Genomic DNA, 17239 nt, shown 5'->3' on the forward strand with positions numbered 1-17239 from the left:
TATGTATTTATCTCGTGCAATCAATATATCAAATTTAAGAATCTGTCTTATATAATATTACTACTGTTGCACAATTCATACCTAAAGAAACAAAACAATATTTGTCCATAGGAAAATTAAACTTAATCAGTGAACAGATGTATCATGAGACACAAGATTATTCCAGTTTATTATTTAGTTAATTAATTATCTTGAGTTCAAGTCTTACATATACAATTTTGTCTTCAATGAAAAATATTTATTATTTATATCAAAAGAAACATAACAATATTTGTATAAATTAAAAGAAAAATTTAAGAGATATAAGATTAATTTAATGATAAAAGCCTAAGAAGAAAGAATAAAGAAACAAGTCGTAAATTTAAATTCTCATATTAACAAAAAATTAATATTAACAACTAGCATTTATTGATACAAGAAAACAAGAGAAAAATCTTACCTAACCTAAACAAGTTTCTAATGCAGCTAGCAAAATTTAATTTACACAAACATGTTGATGAAATTTATATATATGTATTCGAATATTTAATATATATTGAAAAGTAAGTAAAAGAGAGATGTGTACATCCAAATCTAAATCTAACTCTGACTTGTGACTTGTGACTGGCAAAGATGATTTGAATTATATAGTTTGGTTATGCTGGCTTCTTTCGTTTTCTTGGGCACCCTTTTCTTCTCTCTCTGGTCCTCTCTATCTCCTTTTTTAGACTGCATGGTCCTCAATCGAAATCAATGTGCATGCATCTGATCTGTTAACTTATCATCTTGGGAAACATGGAAAGCCCCAGCAAAAACTTATACCCAAAGGATCTGTCACTTTTCGGGTTCACTTCCATCCTGGACACTCCCATGATCTTCACCCTCTCTCTCTCTGGTCCTGCAACTTATTATTCATCTTCTTTCAAAACCACCCAACAAAGATTTTCTTAAGATTTTTCTTTTTCACTTGACGTAATTAATATGATGATGGTGTTTTGTCCTTAGGTTATTACATGAATTATAGTTCAGTGTTAATAATTAGATTAGTTGTTAAAATTTTGATAATGTTTAATGACAATAAACTCCATCAAGTGAATGTACTGATTTTGTTTTATTATTTGGTATGCACATTTAATTTTAAAACTACCAATATTCGTCAACATATAAAGCTACTAGTAGCTTTAAAACATTTACTTTTGGAAATTTTGGTACTTGTATATATCTTCTTAAGTTTTAGGGCTTTGAAAGCTACTATAGCTATCAGCTGCACTAGAATCAGCCAGAATATATCTGAAAAATTAGCCCTAAAGTTTATCTTTGAATTATTAATTGAAAAAAATATTAATCAAGAAAATAATTAAAAACTGAGTCTCACTTTCATAAATACACATATATTAAAATTGTAAAATAATCACCATTAATCGACACTAAAAATACCAACCAATTATGATTCCTTTCCGATGTGATATCCTGATCGAACTAGATAAGATCATTATGAATAATAATTTTTTTTTCAAGTGTTTAACATAACTGGGTATTCATAGTTGATTCCAAAACTTTTAGTTAAACTTAAATAATCCTAAATTAATTGATCCACTTAATTATTTTCCTGTGTCAAATTGAGGAGATATCATAAAAACCTAAAAACTAAAAGGTGCAATTGATAATATTGATTAGTTAGAAGCAGCAACTCAAAATTGGGAAGTCCACCAACGTTTCTTTCTATTGTTTTCCACTTGAAATAAAATAGCAATTGATGGACTACTATTGGTGGGAAAGAAACAAAACAAATTTGATATATGCAATGGAGAAGTGGAATGAGAAGTGGTCCATTGAAGGGTTTAGTACAATTACAATGATTTGGATTGATCACTGGTGTACACTGCATGCGTCCAATGATCCGATTTACAGTTAATAAATGGAAGGCCACGCCATGGGAAGTAAAAGGTGAAGGAACTTCTGCTGACTTTACGGTACAATCTACTTTATATATGATCGTAAATATTAATAATGCAATGCTCTTAATTAGCCTATATATACCCTCTACTTTTTTATATATATAGGGTAGGGTGGGGGCACCATTCATTCAAAAGCCATTTGATTTCAGATCTCGGACTATTCCCGAGGGTGATCTTACCAATATATCACCAATTATCCCTTTCGCAGTTGTAATGGGGTAATGCTTCTTTCACCATTGCCCCTAATAGAATATTTATCACCTTAACGTAATTAAAGTCAAGAATGTGACTTGTCGATCGTGTCAATTTATGATTTTAGCATCTACGTGTAGATTTTGTTTGTATTATTTTTTAATTCCTGATTATAAACAAAATTCTATCTGTTTAATTATGCTTGTGATTATGAAAGATAGATACAAAACTTTCATATAAGAAAATCATGAGAACACTTAACATGAGAGTTTTCCAATGTTAGTCCTACATAAAATGGAAAATAATTGAATAAAACATGATTGCAAAAAAAAAAGTAATTTTATCATGTTTTTTATTTGAAAAATTATTATCAATCAATAAAAACAACCAATATATAATGTTTTCAGAAGTACTAAATAGATATGATGAGTTAAAATGTAAATGTAAATGAGTTACACTTTTAAGATGGAAAACAATTTTAAGTTAAGTTGTAAAACAACATGGTATGGCTAAAATATGTCGATTTTTTTAAATAACCTTTGACCCTAAACTTAATTAATTATGTTAACTTAAGTGCTAGCCTAGGCATGCCCTAAATGTGTGTGTGTGTTCGTGTTTATTTTTGAAGTTGGAGATAGAATACAACCAATAGAAACAATTTTTCTTCTCTAATTAGAATCTAGTTACGAATTTCATCTTTTATTTATTTTCTGATATCACTTTTATTGACGGACATGGTTTCATCTTTAACCTTCTCCTTTTTTTTTAAAGGGTTTAACCTTCTCCCTTAATTTCCTAATAAACATCTTTTACTATTTTATTTTTGACCTTTTTTTATGTGCACTTAATATATAAGTGAACAAATTTTAATCAAATCATTTGTCCATTAGTTAATATTTTCAATGCAAATCATTTGATAGGAGTATTTGATTAATTCCTCTTCCCCTTCTATTGTAGGGTACGTAATGTTATTTTATATTAAAAATTCGAGAAATCATATAAATATTCATGTATAAAAATTAATTTTCAAATACTATCGTCCCTAACTCTGATTATATATATATATATGTGTGTGTGTGTGTGTATTTGTGTGTATTTACAGCGATTATTCTAAAGTAGAGAGAGTAATATTTCATCAACAGGAAAATAAAATTACAGATTTACAGTATTACATACTTGAAGTAGACAAATATGATATAAGAAAAAGTATAGGGAATATCAATACACACAATGTTTTTCAGAATAAAAATTAACCAACAAAGGATCCATTTTTGTCATATTTGATTTTCTTGGGCATGTATTACAGTAGTTATTCGTCTACTTTCATTGTTTACTGGCATTGTTTATGGGTAAAATCAAGCTAGACAAGAATTAGGATATTATTTTTTCCCAATTAGAGAACAGACATTTACGTGCACCGGTGTCAATAAAATAAAAAGAAAATATTGTAGGAGTAAAGTACGAACTTGAAATTTCTGTCTACGATTAAAAACATAAAACTGATGTATCAGGAACCTTTTCCCGTTACAAACATGTAAGACTTTCATTGATGATTTTTTATTATTAAAAATAAATTAAACTAGTTTACTTGCATAATTGACTTTTATTATAAGCTGCTTAATGGAGTTAATTGCGTATGTTACAGAAAATAATAGTTATCCAATTACAACTAACTATACAGATACAGAGATAAGTTTATTATTAAGTTGCATAGATATTTGAAGACTGAAAACACCATAAGAAATAATTTGATCGATCTCATAGTTCCGAACGTAAAAAAACATTCCATAAGTTACTGCTTACGCATATAAGAAATAGGGATCAAGTTAATAATCATTTAGGTAATGAAGAAAATTTTAGTATCTAGCTATATGCATGTTTTTGAATAGTTTTTTTTTTTATAATCATTAACGGCAAGGGATCAAATTTCTTGAGCTTAACACTACCAAAAATGTTTAGATCACAATAATATTGTAGCAATCTTATCTTGAGATTAACTTTTCTATAAATACTTATGAAAAAAAATAAAGAAATAAAATGAATTAAGTTTTTTAATACGTTAAAATTAATTTATACATGCACTTTTATAAAAATTCTCTCATCTAATTTAACTAAAATCTAAAGTGCATTACTTCTTTTTTTGAAAATGAAAATATATGTTAATTTTAACTTGAGATAAATTCAATTCAATTCATTTTATTTTCTTATTATGTTTTCCTATAAGTGTTTATTTAAAAAAAATAATCCAAACATGCCTATAAACATCAAAGTAAATAAGTGAAACCGGCATGTACTAGGAAATGAGTATGAAAGTGTTAAAGAAATCAACCCCACACACAAATAAATGAGTATAAAAAATAGTTTAATTTGCAAGGTTGAAGGCCAACAAATTATGTGAGTTGTAATGTCATGATTATGTAATAAATTTTTTAATGAAAATTATAACGTAATAATCTATTTTACATATTATAATTAATTTATCATTTTAGATTGATTAATATCGAACAAACCACTTTTCAACTTTGGTCATAATAATCAATAATACATTAAAGTTCAGTATGGTGTTATTTTTCAAAAGGTGTTAGGAAAATTTCATTATTAAAGTGATGAAAAGTAGTTATGTCAATGTGACATTTTGTTACAGTTAAACTTAATATATTTCTCCCATATTTTATATATGTTTGAAAATTAAAATCGAAGTTAGTAAAGGTAAAAAAAAAAAAAGTAAATGCTAACCAATGTCTTTGGCTAAAGAAATAAAAAAAATTTTATAAAAATTGTTAATAATGTACTTTTATTATGATTTTGAATGCATTTTAGCATAACTTTTAATAAATAAAAAAGTCATCTATTAATCCCTTGACTAATGGTCTGGTTAGCAAGACTCAAAAGAAAGAAAAAACACATTCTGAAATATTTTTTAATTTATACTACAGTAAAAGTAAGACTAAACATAGTAAATCTGATCGGCATAATTATTTCCTGTAACTATAACATCTTTTAGAATTAGGTTTTGAAAGGCACAGGAAATACCATCACTAAGCCTACATAATCATGCTTGTATATTGCATGTAATTTTGTGATTACAGAAGTAGCATGTGAAGAAATTTTTTGGTCTCGAAGTTTTACTTTAAACCAACAAATTAGGACCAAATGTTCATAAATTTGCTACGCACACATTAACATATGTCACTACAAAAAATATTTTTCAGTCTATCATTTGATTTTATGTTAACAATATTTTTAATTATATTTGTGATTAAAGATTAAAAATGACAAATTCATTAAAATAATGAAACACTTTATTAAATGTAAGTTTAATAACAATGTATCAAAAATTAAATGCATAGCATTTAGAATTCATAGAAACTCAACTAATACATTATGTTTGTTGTTTTTGCTATGATATATACGTGACATTCCAAAGTTGTTGCATATTTAACAGAAGGAAGTGAATGCAACCAGCTATATAACAGCCAACCATGCCCAGGAAAATTAAATTCAAGGGAGTATTAGTTAAAGTTTATTTTTCCTACTTTTTTTCAAATTTAATGATCCTTCAACACTTTATTTTCATCAACATATATATAATTATACTTTTTATTGTATTGCAATATACCTGCTGGCTCGGGGAAACATCTAAAATTACTTTCTAACGTTAGAGGTGAGGTTAATTGACGACGAGTACACTTGCAAGCATGCTGTTGTTACCTTTCAATGTTGAACTATAAAAAGATGTTGAACTAATCAACCGGACACGTACTGAAAAAATAATTCTTATCTACATTAACTTTTTCTTATAATGAATTATATCCATCTGTTTATAACTTTTTGAGAGTGGTATCCAAGACAATATCCGTTTTGCAGTTAAATTGAACACTATATTGAAGGATATTGCAATTAATATGATTACTTCAAGCATTATCTAATTAATTAATTTCCTGACTTAAATAACAGTGATGGGATATGCATGGTGCTTGTGACCTAGCAAATATAAACCCATGTATTCAGGAAAAATGTACCTTGGTTAAATTTTCTAAAATCTCACTGAAATGGCAGCTGTAAAGTCTTCAAATCATAAGGTTCTGATTTGGTGGAGCTTCTATTATCCCTTTCTGCATAAAACGCCCATAACAAGCAAACATTAATTAAGTATACAAATAGTTGATAGAATTAATTGCATCAGTATCAATACTATGTAATTGACAAATTAACATTGCCTTTAACACACTCTATCTAGCTAGGGATGATGCAATTCCCAAAATAATGATAACCTTCACGTTGCTAATACACAATATTCATACTATATCATCATATGAATATAAAGTCAATGATTTATTATTGAACATGGGGAATAATTAATCCCTTGAATTTATGGTTAACTTTAATAAACCAATGACTCTAATAAGAATGCTTGATCAATGGCATGTGTATATTTTATGCATGTATGTATGAATGCTAAAACCGAATCCCGCCGAATCTTCCTTGCAAAATATTGTTACTGTATATATGACCATAAAATATTCTGTTTGTGCCTCTCCTAATATCATTTGGTTTCCTTAACTGACTTGATGTATGCAAATGCAAGATCATGACTACCATATTTAGCGAGGATGAGACGAGAATATAATACAATAAAAATTAGAGAGAAAAACAAAGATATCAATTTTTTTTTTTTTTGCCTTGTTTTATCTGAACAATCTTTTCCTGTCTTCTTGTTCGGTTCGAAGCATTTGAAATGAACTTGACTCCCCCCCCAAAAAAAAAGGTTCTATTTCTAGTCTCTTTCATTCTTTAATTTCCAGCAGTCATGAGGATTCTTCCAAGACTTTCGAGAGCTCATGGAAATTGACTTTACCCACAAAGGATCTGAGATACTCCTATTATTTTAACAGAAAAGCATCACATTCAAGTCTGTGTAGCCAAAAGAAAGGTCCTGCTCCTATGTATGTCTTGTCCCACACACTGTTGCTCTTACTGTCCTATATGCTGCTTTTGTTTTCCTTTCTCCATTTCACACCGTGAGAACATATAACATTCTGTTTGATATCTCCTTTTTATGCCATGAACAGTGTATTTTGCATTAAATGCCACTCTAATATATATTTTTTTCAAACATAGTGATTTCTATGAGCCTATTACACCAAATAAACATGGAGAAAATATTTGAATAGTAACATGAAAAAAGTCCTTGTATCATATAAACCTAAAGGCTAAAGCAAAATGTATCAATGTGCCCCATTAGTGATACACACAACTCCCTTTACTCAGTTCATATTAATTCACACGATAATTTCAAAAAAGTAGCATATTTTTTTTCCTTCATAAGATAGATCAATCAAATCAATTAGTCCACGTCCTACACATCTCGGATGAACCAAAACGACAATTTTTATGAAAGGAAAAGTTTCACACACACACAAAAGAAAAAATGTAGTATAAGTTGATTGATCACCTTAATCACCAAAGTAAAGCTCATTGATTCGATGATCCAAAAGTCTTAGCTGTAATGTAATTATTGCAATATCTGTGACAAATCCAAAGAATGTATGCAAGTAACCAATGAGTTTTAATTTATTTTCAACTATCAACAGTGGCAAGACTGTGAGCAAGACTAATTAAGCATCACATGAGGAATCTAAATCCATAAAGTCTAAAAGGCTACATAAATTGTATCTCTTAAATTAAGGTAATTAAGCATCAGAGATCAAAGGCCATAACATTGAGATAAGCATCAAAATTAGGCTACTTACTCTTTAAGGCATAAAAATTTTCATTTACCTATATCAAGTTTGTGTGAGGTGCTAATCCAGACAAGAAGGCGGCTGATGAATAGTGACAAAAGCATATCACCGAAAAAATGAAAAAAAGGTAAGTAGCAATGTGGAGGGAGATAGAGGGAAAAGGGGGTCGGTTGTGTTAGTACTCATATAATCAATAAATTATTTATGGTAACAACAGCATAGTAAGTGGAAAAAGTAATGAAATTAAATGGAGGGAGGAGGAATAAGATCAGAAAAAATTACCCTTTTACAGCTGTACAACTTTCTGAGCTTTATCTGCAAAGCTAAAATGCCTAACTAAGCAGAAGGAGCAGTGAGTTGAACGACATCAACCCAACAAGGCTAACAGAAACATTAGAGGAAAGAAGAAAGCAGCAAGCTTTTCTGTGTATCATTAAATGCAGTAAACGGAAAGAGAGAGAGAGCATAGTGTTGAAGCAATAATAAAATAGAAAGAGCAAAAGACATATATAATATAACAATTAATAATAATAAATATAAATAATATATATTTGTATTGTATTATACACAATTGAAAAAAAAGGTCTAAACGTAATTTGATCTCCATGGATATCATTTCCCTCTTTAGGTTGTGAAACGATGGATGTTCCATTTCTTCATGGGCCCAAATCCCGAGTTCTAATAAATTCATTGAGCAGTTCTAAACGTACTAAAGACTTCAAAAACGAGCAAAAGCTAAAGACTAATTACTGATCAAAAGAAGAAGAAGAAGAAAGTCTGGGAGAGCATTTTCTTTCCTTTGTAGCTGATGAAAGAACAAAAGAGAAAGAGAAAGAAAGAAATTAAAAATATAATAAAAATGCTGCAAAAGAGAGTGTAGCTGCTAGCCCAGGTAGGTGGTGACTTTAGATCAAACTCGTATCTTCTTCATTATTTTGTTTCTTCATCTCAATTTGTTTTTTTATCACTGCCGGTATTGCAAAGAAGGGTCCAGATCAAAAAGCATTGAAGGTTCCCCTACTCCTCTCTGATCCCCAAACCTTGCCGATGATGACGAAAGTGTATCTTCCCTCAAAAGCTGAAGTGGTGGTTGTGAATTGGAATTAGCCATTGAAGATGAGGACAACAAGCTGAAGCATTTGGGGTCTTCTGATGTTGAAGAAGCACATTCCATGTTGACCCCAAATAGCCTTAGTCTTTTCCCTGCAGTGCTAGGACTAGTACTAGTACTACTAGGACCACTACTCTTGCCACCATGGTGTTGTTGATGATGGAGGTGGTGAGCAACTGGAACAGAATCAATGATCATAGGGGAAAGAGAAACATTGCCAGCTCCCTCTTGTTGTTGTTGTTGTTGTTGCTGCTGCCTTGTGTTCAAGGTTTGGTGGTCAGCCAATGGCATTGATATTGGGGGTGTTGACCTGTGGTAAAAGACTGAGCCTGCAGATCCTGAAGTAGTAGTACTACTCATCTCATGATAGTTGTTGTAGTGATGAGTAGTAGCATTAATTCCACTTCCAGCACCATGGTGATGAAAGGGATGATACATGGCGTTATTGTTGTAATTGAGGTGTTCATGGTGGCGTGGTGGGGTTGGGGAAGGGAGGGAGTACAATCTGCCAGTGGCACCCCATCTGATGGACATTAAGTGATGAGGCTGATTGGGAATTAAGAAAGGTGTGAAGAGTGTGGTTGAATGGTCAGGGCCATGATGGTGATGGTGATGATGATCAGGCCTTCTCCACCAATCTATGTACAACCTATGCCTATACAACTCCCCAACACCACGCTGGAAGGACACCATGTCACCAGCATCAAGCTTCTTCTCCTTAACAAAACGGCTCCAACCTTTGGTCATCACATAGCTCTGGCTGCTGTTCCAATAGGAGTACCTGAACCTCCACAACTTACCATTCCTGTCCTCAAAATTCAGCAACAGACCCTTCTCATTGGCTGAGGAATCAAGAGGGAAATACTTCTCAGCATGCTGCTTTGGTATCACCAACCGGTTCAGCTTCCCCACATCACTTGGTGTCACTACTTTATCAAACATGTGCTCCTTCTCAGCAGGCTGCTGCTGCTGTTGCTGCAAGTTGCTGCTGCTGCTGTTGTTGTTGTTACCATTGGCAGAAGAACTAGCACTTGCTGCATGATGATGATGAGCATAGACAGAAGAAGATGATCCTTGCAAATTCCCTTCATCCTTGCTGCTACCAAGTGACAAGTCCATGAAGTCTAGCTGCTTTGTTGTGTGGTGGTGGTGATGTTGATGATGATGATGATTATTGTTGATGATGAAATTGGAACCTGCTGCCTCCTGGTGCTGGTGTAACAACCCTAACCCAGATGATGAATTGTGAGATTCTGTAGACTAAAGATGATCATGAATAATATTCATCCCCAGCCATGGATTTTGTTGGTGAAGGATATTTATTACATGATGATGGTGATGAGGACGTGCAGCAGTAGTAGTAGTAGAAGTATAATTTGATGATATTGAAGGAGCAGAAGAAGATAAAGACAAATTAGAGGTAGAAGAAAAGGGGTAGTGGTGCTTACTGCTGCTTTCTTCTCTTGTGATGATTTCTTCTGCTGCTTCCTCTTCCTCCTCCTCCTCCTCTCTGCCATCAGAATACCCTTTCACTTCTTGCATCAACTCCATAAAATTATACACTGAACCCACCTTCAATTCTGCTAGTTATAGCCTCTGGATCTCACAAAATTAAACAATGTCATCCAAATAATTGAGAAAAATATGAAATCATGAAGGGAAGGGAAGAGGAAGAGGAGTAAGTGGGGGTGGGGGGATAAATAAAAAAAGAACCAAATTGAAGTTTGACAACATAAAAATGCAAAACTTAGAGTCTGAAGAAATTGACAAGATTACATATATATAATAAAAGGAATTAAATTACCAAGAAAAATATGAATTTGGAGCTAAGAAGATATTTGAGTAGGTAGAGATAGATATGTGAGGCTGTGAAGGAAACAAAGAAAAGCAGGTGTTTATTTTGTACCAAGAGAATTGTGAGAGAGTCGGTGCCTTCATGTTTGACCATGAGGCATCATCAAACCCTAAAGAAAGACAAGGCATGGAAGATTCAAAACGGGGTTATTGTTGACCTAAACAACTGAATAGGTTAAAGAGAGATGGAGATGGGGGAGGGGTGATGATGTGAGTTTTAGCTAACACAAAGTGTAGTTACCTCAAAGGAAGCTTCTTTACAAGTAGGAAAAAAGAACCAAAAATGTTAATTTGTTGCAACCCAGTTTTATTCTTAACATAACAAGTGAGAGAGAGAGAGAGAGAAAGAGAAAGAGAAAGAGGGTTACTACACTTACGTGGGGGGCCCATGAATAATGTGCGAATTGGGGTCATGTGAGCAACTAGTCGTTTTCATAATATTTGCGATAATAATATAATAATAATAACCTGTACAATATATATGCTTCCGGTTCTACACTAAGAGACCAGAAGCAAAGACCTACTTCACTTTGTTAAATCTGCACCCTCCTTATTATTATTTTTATTTATTAGTTATTTGTAAAAAATACTATTAAATGTGGTAAGGGGATACAATATATCTATGACAAGTTGTTGTTATTAGACAGAAGAGAAGTGGAGGGGGATGCAATGCCAACGGTGTAGTAGAGGAGAGAGAGAGTGTGTACAGTGTTAGGTTGTTTTGAGTTTCTCTTTTTTTGACTTTTGGTGCCATTCATTGTGTGCTCTGTGCTGGTCCCTCCCACCCGTAAGGAAAGGCAATTAGCTCAGCTGAGACATTTTTTTTTAATTTTACTTAATGATATCTTTTTTTTAGAAATAATCTTGTTAAAAAAGTACTCAAGACACTCAAACATTACATATAAACATCTTTTTAAACTACTATTCAAACTTTGATTCTTGATGTTGTCATAGACTAATTCTGTGTTTGGAAATTACTTGAATCTAATGTCAACAGACTAAGTTATAACACAGTTATTTTAAAATATTTGCATTAGAACGCATAAGTTTTTCATTCAACATAAGTATAGTTTCAAGGCTAATCCAAACGTACATATTCTAACTTCTTCTTATATAACTGAGGAGAGAATGCGAACACCACACCTTTCTCTTTCTCTCTGCTTTACCTTCCTTCAATATTCTCTTTCAATTATCATTTCATTTCCTCTCCTACTGCCTCCTAAACAATCACACATGATTCCGATCCCTATTCAATATTCTTCAACTGTATAAATTTAAGCAGAAAATAATAAATTCTAAACCAATAACTTCTTCTTCAGAACTTCCAACTCCCGAGTTCACTCCAAATTTAATGTCCCGGATCCCAAAAATATGCCAAATATCACCTTTTTGTTCTTTCTTTCTTTTAATTATATTAGTTCATCGTTATTTTCATTATCATCTTGTGTGCCTAATTTATTCCCTTTTCCTAATTTTTGGAAATTCTTCACTACATAAAGTTTTCCACATTCATTCTTTTAAGTTCTTGATCCGGGCTGATGCTTGATTCTTGTAATTTCACCTTGATTGTATGGGGAAGTGGAGGACAATACCGAATCTACCTATATTACGAAATATATTCATTATTGTTAGAAATGAGATAACTTTTTGTATGTATTTTTTATCATTAAATCATCTTTTTTTATGACTTGTCTTATGAGGTTGTATATCAAATTAAGTTAATATTTTTTCTTTAATTAATTATTTAATAAAAGACATTTTAATTGCATTAATTATTTTAATTAAGTTTAAATATAATTAGATATTTAAATCTTCACTAAATAATATTAATTAATTAAAATATTTTTTTAAACAAAAAAGTTCTAGTTCCTCTATTCGTATATTTTATTTATATTTATATTATCAATAAAATGAATTTTTAAGTGTTTTTGAATTTATATTTTTACAGTTTATATATAATTAAAAATAAGGATATAATGAATGAAATATTTATTTCATTATTATATATGAGTGAATAAATTCTAGTTCTAATTTTGTCAATTATTTGGGACTGTAAAAGATGTTCTTTTTATTTTTCTTCTTTTTTAGTGTGAATAACGTGCTTTGACAAAACAAGTAAGATAAATCACTCCAAATGTGGGTAAGTTTCCCTAAACACTAATTATTGCAATATCAAAACAAGCACATGAGGTGATATTTAATTAATAAGAAGTAGCATGCAGGTACCTAGGAGATTGTACAAAACAACTAATTCTCGGTTTGTTTCCGATTGTCGATTAAATTGAAATAAAACAAATTTAATATGCAGTTTTGCCACCCTCAGAGTTAACAAATTTCCTTAAGAAGATAGAAAGCTGGTATTTTATAGACTTGTTGAATGTGGATAAACTATGTAACTTGAGGCAATAACAAGAAAGTTGAAATTAAAACAAGTTGAAGTACATGTAACAATTAGCTTCTCTCCTGCACGTGGTTGACCTTTCATTCGTTACCTATTCATTAATTATAATATTATGTGTCTTATACAATGTTTTTAAAAACGGACCAATATAATTGAATATGTCAAAGTATTTGTTTAAGATTTAATAGTTGAATTTTAATTGAATGACTTGTATTAATAAAATAAAACTAATAGAGATTTGTTAACATATATACACATTTTTGCTTTTTAAATACATTAGCAACCTACATCCAATATATTTTAAGATCAATCATAGTTATAGTATGTTAACATATTTTTAACGTCAACAAATTATTCGTCCAAGTAATTTGAGCTTAATTTTTTTAAGTAAGATTTCGATTTTGAGTCTGGTAAATAAAAAAGATATATATATATATATATATATATATCAACAAACTAGATGTATTTTAAGAATAGTTGTAATTAAAATTTGATAACACACTCTTCATAAAAAAATAAATAGTTATATGTTAGCAAACTTCATAATCATTATTATTATTATTATTAAATAATATATAAATAATATTAAAAACATGATATCATAATTTTATAATATTAAAAATTAAAATTAAAATATAATTTTATACATTCTTAACAAGGTAAACTTAAAAATACATATTCTAACAAAAAGTTAAACACAAAATTTGAAATAAAATATATCACAATACTTAACCTTAAGTTTCAACAGTATAACTGTCAGAAAAAAGTTTCAACAGTATACGGCAGTCCTTATTAATGATGAGTTTATATAAAAAATAAAATGACAAATACTTTGAGTTGATTTTTTTTATCTTTTTAAAAGAAAATCAATATAACATTCTATTAAGCATTTTTCATATTGACCAATTGTGAACTACTTTTTTGTTGATTTTTTTATACTGATTTTGACAAATTTTATTGATTTTTATCCCCTTTTTTTACTTGTTGGTTATGTGTTTTGTTTGATTAGGACACTGGTTATCAAGTTGTTATCAACTGGTGTTCAATCATGCAAGCTTTATGCTCAAAATTTCTAATATTCAACATGAAGGGATATGTTGGAGATATCATATAGACTAGCGATATACTCAAATAAAAGTATAAAAGTGAGAGACAATCATCACTTTACAAATCAATTTGTAGGATTAAGTTAGACTCAATCTCACATTCTTAAAAAAAATCCTTATCTCACATAAACTAAAAATAGTAATAAGACATATACAATATATAAGTAGCAACAACTCTTACCTTATGAGTTATCTTACGTCTATTAAACAGGTCATTAATCATATTATTCACACAACAAGTCTAAAAGTGATGGGCGTGTGGGATGTATTGGAAAAATTCCAAGTCACACAATTGATCATCAATAGTGTTAATATATATAAAGTATATAAGTGAGAGCATCTCTCATCTTATTATAAGTCAGTCTTATAGAATTAAATTAGGACTAAACCAATATTCTAAGATGATATTAAAGTCTATCATAAATTTATCAAAGGATCATCTACTATATTATCAACATACTAAGTCCAAAAATGTTGAACATGAAAAGGAGTATTGAAAAAAAACCTAAATCCAATATTAACTAGAAATAGTGTAAAGATAAAACATATAAGCTGAGGAATAATTTGTACTTTATGAATTATTTTTTAGCGTCGGTAAGTTCAAACCTATATTTTAAGACTTAGAAATAATTCTTCGACTTATTGTGCAGGGATTGCAAAATTTTCTTTAATTGCATGATTTTTTTTTTGTTTAATTTCTATATGTTTGTGAATAAATCTGGAGTTGTAATCAAAGCCCTCAATTTGAATTCATAAAACATCAAGTGTACGTGCCAATTGAATTCATCAGAAATAAGGTATATGTACACTGTACACAACAAGATAAATTAAAATATCATGAATACTAAATATATTTTTAGAAGTCTGGAAGCGAAAGAGTGAGAATTGAAACATCAATTTGTAAATTATTTGATTTGATTATGCTTTGAAAGAATTACATTATTCTATATTTTGAAAAAGTAATTGGAAACTCAGAAGATTAATTACTGTTTAGAACAGTATTTTGCTTTGTTTCTAATTATTATGTAGAGAACAGCTAGCTAGTGTAAAAAAGTGAAGTAAACAAAAAATAAATAACAAGCGTGGTTTATATATACTTACCTTTTCATATAGAGTTATGCTTCTTGAAAGCAGAAAGCAAACATGTCCTTGTCTCTTTGATGGCTGATTATATTGTTAGCAGTAGCAGTGCATTTTAATACTGTAGACTGTACAATTAATTGAAATTGCTGCTAGCTAGTTCTATACGAAATAGATGGCTATGTTTATTGAAAAGTAAGTATCATGTGGTCCAATGTGTGATCTATGTGCCTATTTCTATGGTTTGGGCAAAGTCTCCAATCACCATAAATTGCACAATTGCATCTATGATATAGACAAGCAAAAGATTAACATTGTCATACTGAAGTTGTAGAAGAGGTAGAAACATAGAGAAAAGAGGATCAAACAAACTGGTTGCTATGCCTTGGCAAGAGACGAATGGAGTCTAGTCACATTTCAATTACAATTCTATGCACGGCAACTCCCATTTGCAAGTGTGATACCCTTTATTGTTTCTTTTGGCAGACTCTTTGTAGTAGTAGTTGAAATGAGATATCCCTTTCAAACATGAGTTTAATTTAGACATCAACAAATTAGAAATTATTTTAGATGCACTTTTTAAAATAATTATCATAAAACTCAATAATTTTATCTTATCATATATATGAAAACTTATCATCAGCTAATAGTATTTTTTTACATTGACCACATCTTTTAATAATTTTTTTCCAACATTGTACTACACAACAACATCATCATAATAATAATAATAATAATAATAATAATAATAATAATAATAATAATAATAATAATTATTATTATTATTATTATTATTATTATTATTATTATTATTATTATAACATGATTATAGATAAAAAAAATTAATTACACAGAAGATGTCTTCGGTCACCTTAAATATACTTTTGTTCGATCTCCCTATTCTCAATTAGATGTTCATAATATCATCTCTTTTTCTTCATCTAGAGATGCATTTCACATAAAATTCTTCTGCCATCCATCTCAAACTCTAATTCATTTATCTTTATTTGCATATTTAATCTTTTTAACGGTCTATCTATATCAACCTACCATTTTTTTTATTTCTATCTGAAATTAAAATTTAATAATTTTTTATTAAAAATATCAATAACTAAAAGTGATTATATCATAATTTAAATTATGCATTATAAATCTTAATTAAATATAATTCATATATTAAAAATATTCATTTATTATGAATCAATCCAAAAATATTTATTCAATATGAATTATAACTATTTATCTTGTAAAATTCATATATTAAAATACTAATTTATACTAGACAATAAACGAAATACGAGAGAGACATGTCCTTTATTATTTTTTTTACAGATAAAAAACATGTAAAAACTTGTAATTTAAATAATCATGAAAGTTTTTTTTTCTTCGCCCTAATCGGTCATCTTTAAGTAAGACTTTTACATATTAATAATGTAAAAAAATTCTATTGACAACTGATAAAAATTATATTAAATATAAATTTTAATGATTATACATTATCAGTATAATTTTTTTAATATTATCAATAAATAAAAATTTATTATTGATGTGTCATTTAAAATAATTATTGTAAAAATTAATAAACTAAATTATTATAAAATTAACAAATCTAACATATGATAATATTTGATTAGATCGACTATTATTTGAATAAACTTTTCAACAAGTATAAAAGAAGAATTTAAGAATGCAAAATAAATTAAATTTTTCTGATAAGTTAAAATTTATTTGTATTAAATTTTTTGAAAGTTTCTATATCATTAAAAATTGAGGTGTATAAATTGATTTTAACTTTAGGGAGAAACCTAATTTTT

General features: G+C 29.4%; 1 protein-coding gene across 2 annotated transcripts; it reads right to left on the reverse strand.

The window, feature by feature from the left end:
* Positions 1–8388: 8388 nt before the first annotated feature.
* Positions 8389–11149, reverse strand: LOC100778733 (B3 domain-containing protein Os03g0120900). 2 transcript variants are annotated; one of them, XM_006583129.4, is made up of 3 exons: positions 11080–11149; positions 10433–10580; positions 8389–10210 (listed from the first exon to the last, which is right to left on the reverse strand). In XM_006583129.4, the coding sequence occupies exons 2-3, from the start codon at positions 10533–10535 to the stop codon at positions 8838–8840; spliced, it is 1476 nt and encodes a 491-aa protein (XP_006583192.1). In that variant the 5' UTR covers positions 10536–10580; positions 11080–11149; the 3' UTR covers positions 8389–8837. The 2 variants fall into 2 exon arrangements, with proteins under 2 accessions (XP_006583192.1, XP_003529866.2); XM_003529818.5 differs by lacking the exon at positions 11080–11149 and adding an exon at positions 10789–11065.
* Positions 11150–17239: the final 6090 nt, after the last annotated feature.

This window comes from Glycine max, chromosome 7 (assembly GCF_000004515.6).
Source record: "Glycine max cultivar Williams 82 chromosome 7, Glycine_max_v4.0, whole genome shotgun sequence".
In the NCBI taxonomy this organism is placed as follows: Eukaryota; Viridiplantae; Streptophyta; class Magnoliopsida; order Fabales; family Fabaceae; genus Glycine; species Glycine max.

Coding starts and splice junctions, on each gene's coding strand:
- LOC100778733 (XM_006583129.4), bottom strand. CDS start 10,535: ATGGAGTTGATGCAAGAAGTGAAAGGGTATTCTGATGGCAGAGAGGAG. Junction 10,211..10,432: donor CACAAGAGAAGAAAGCAGCA/GTAAGCACCACT, acceptor CATCTGGGTTAG/GGTTGTTACACCAGCACCAG.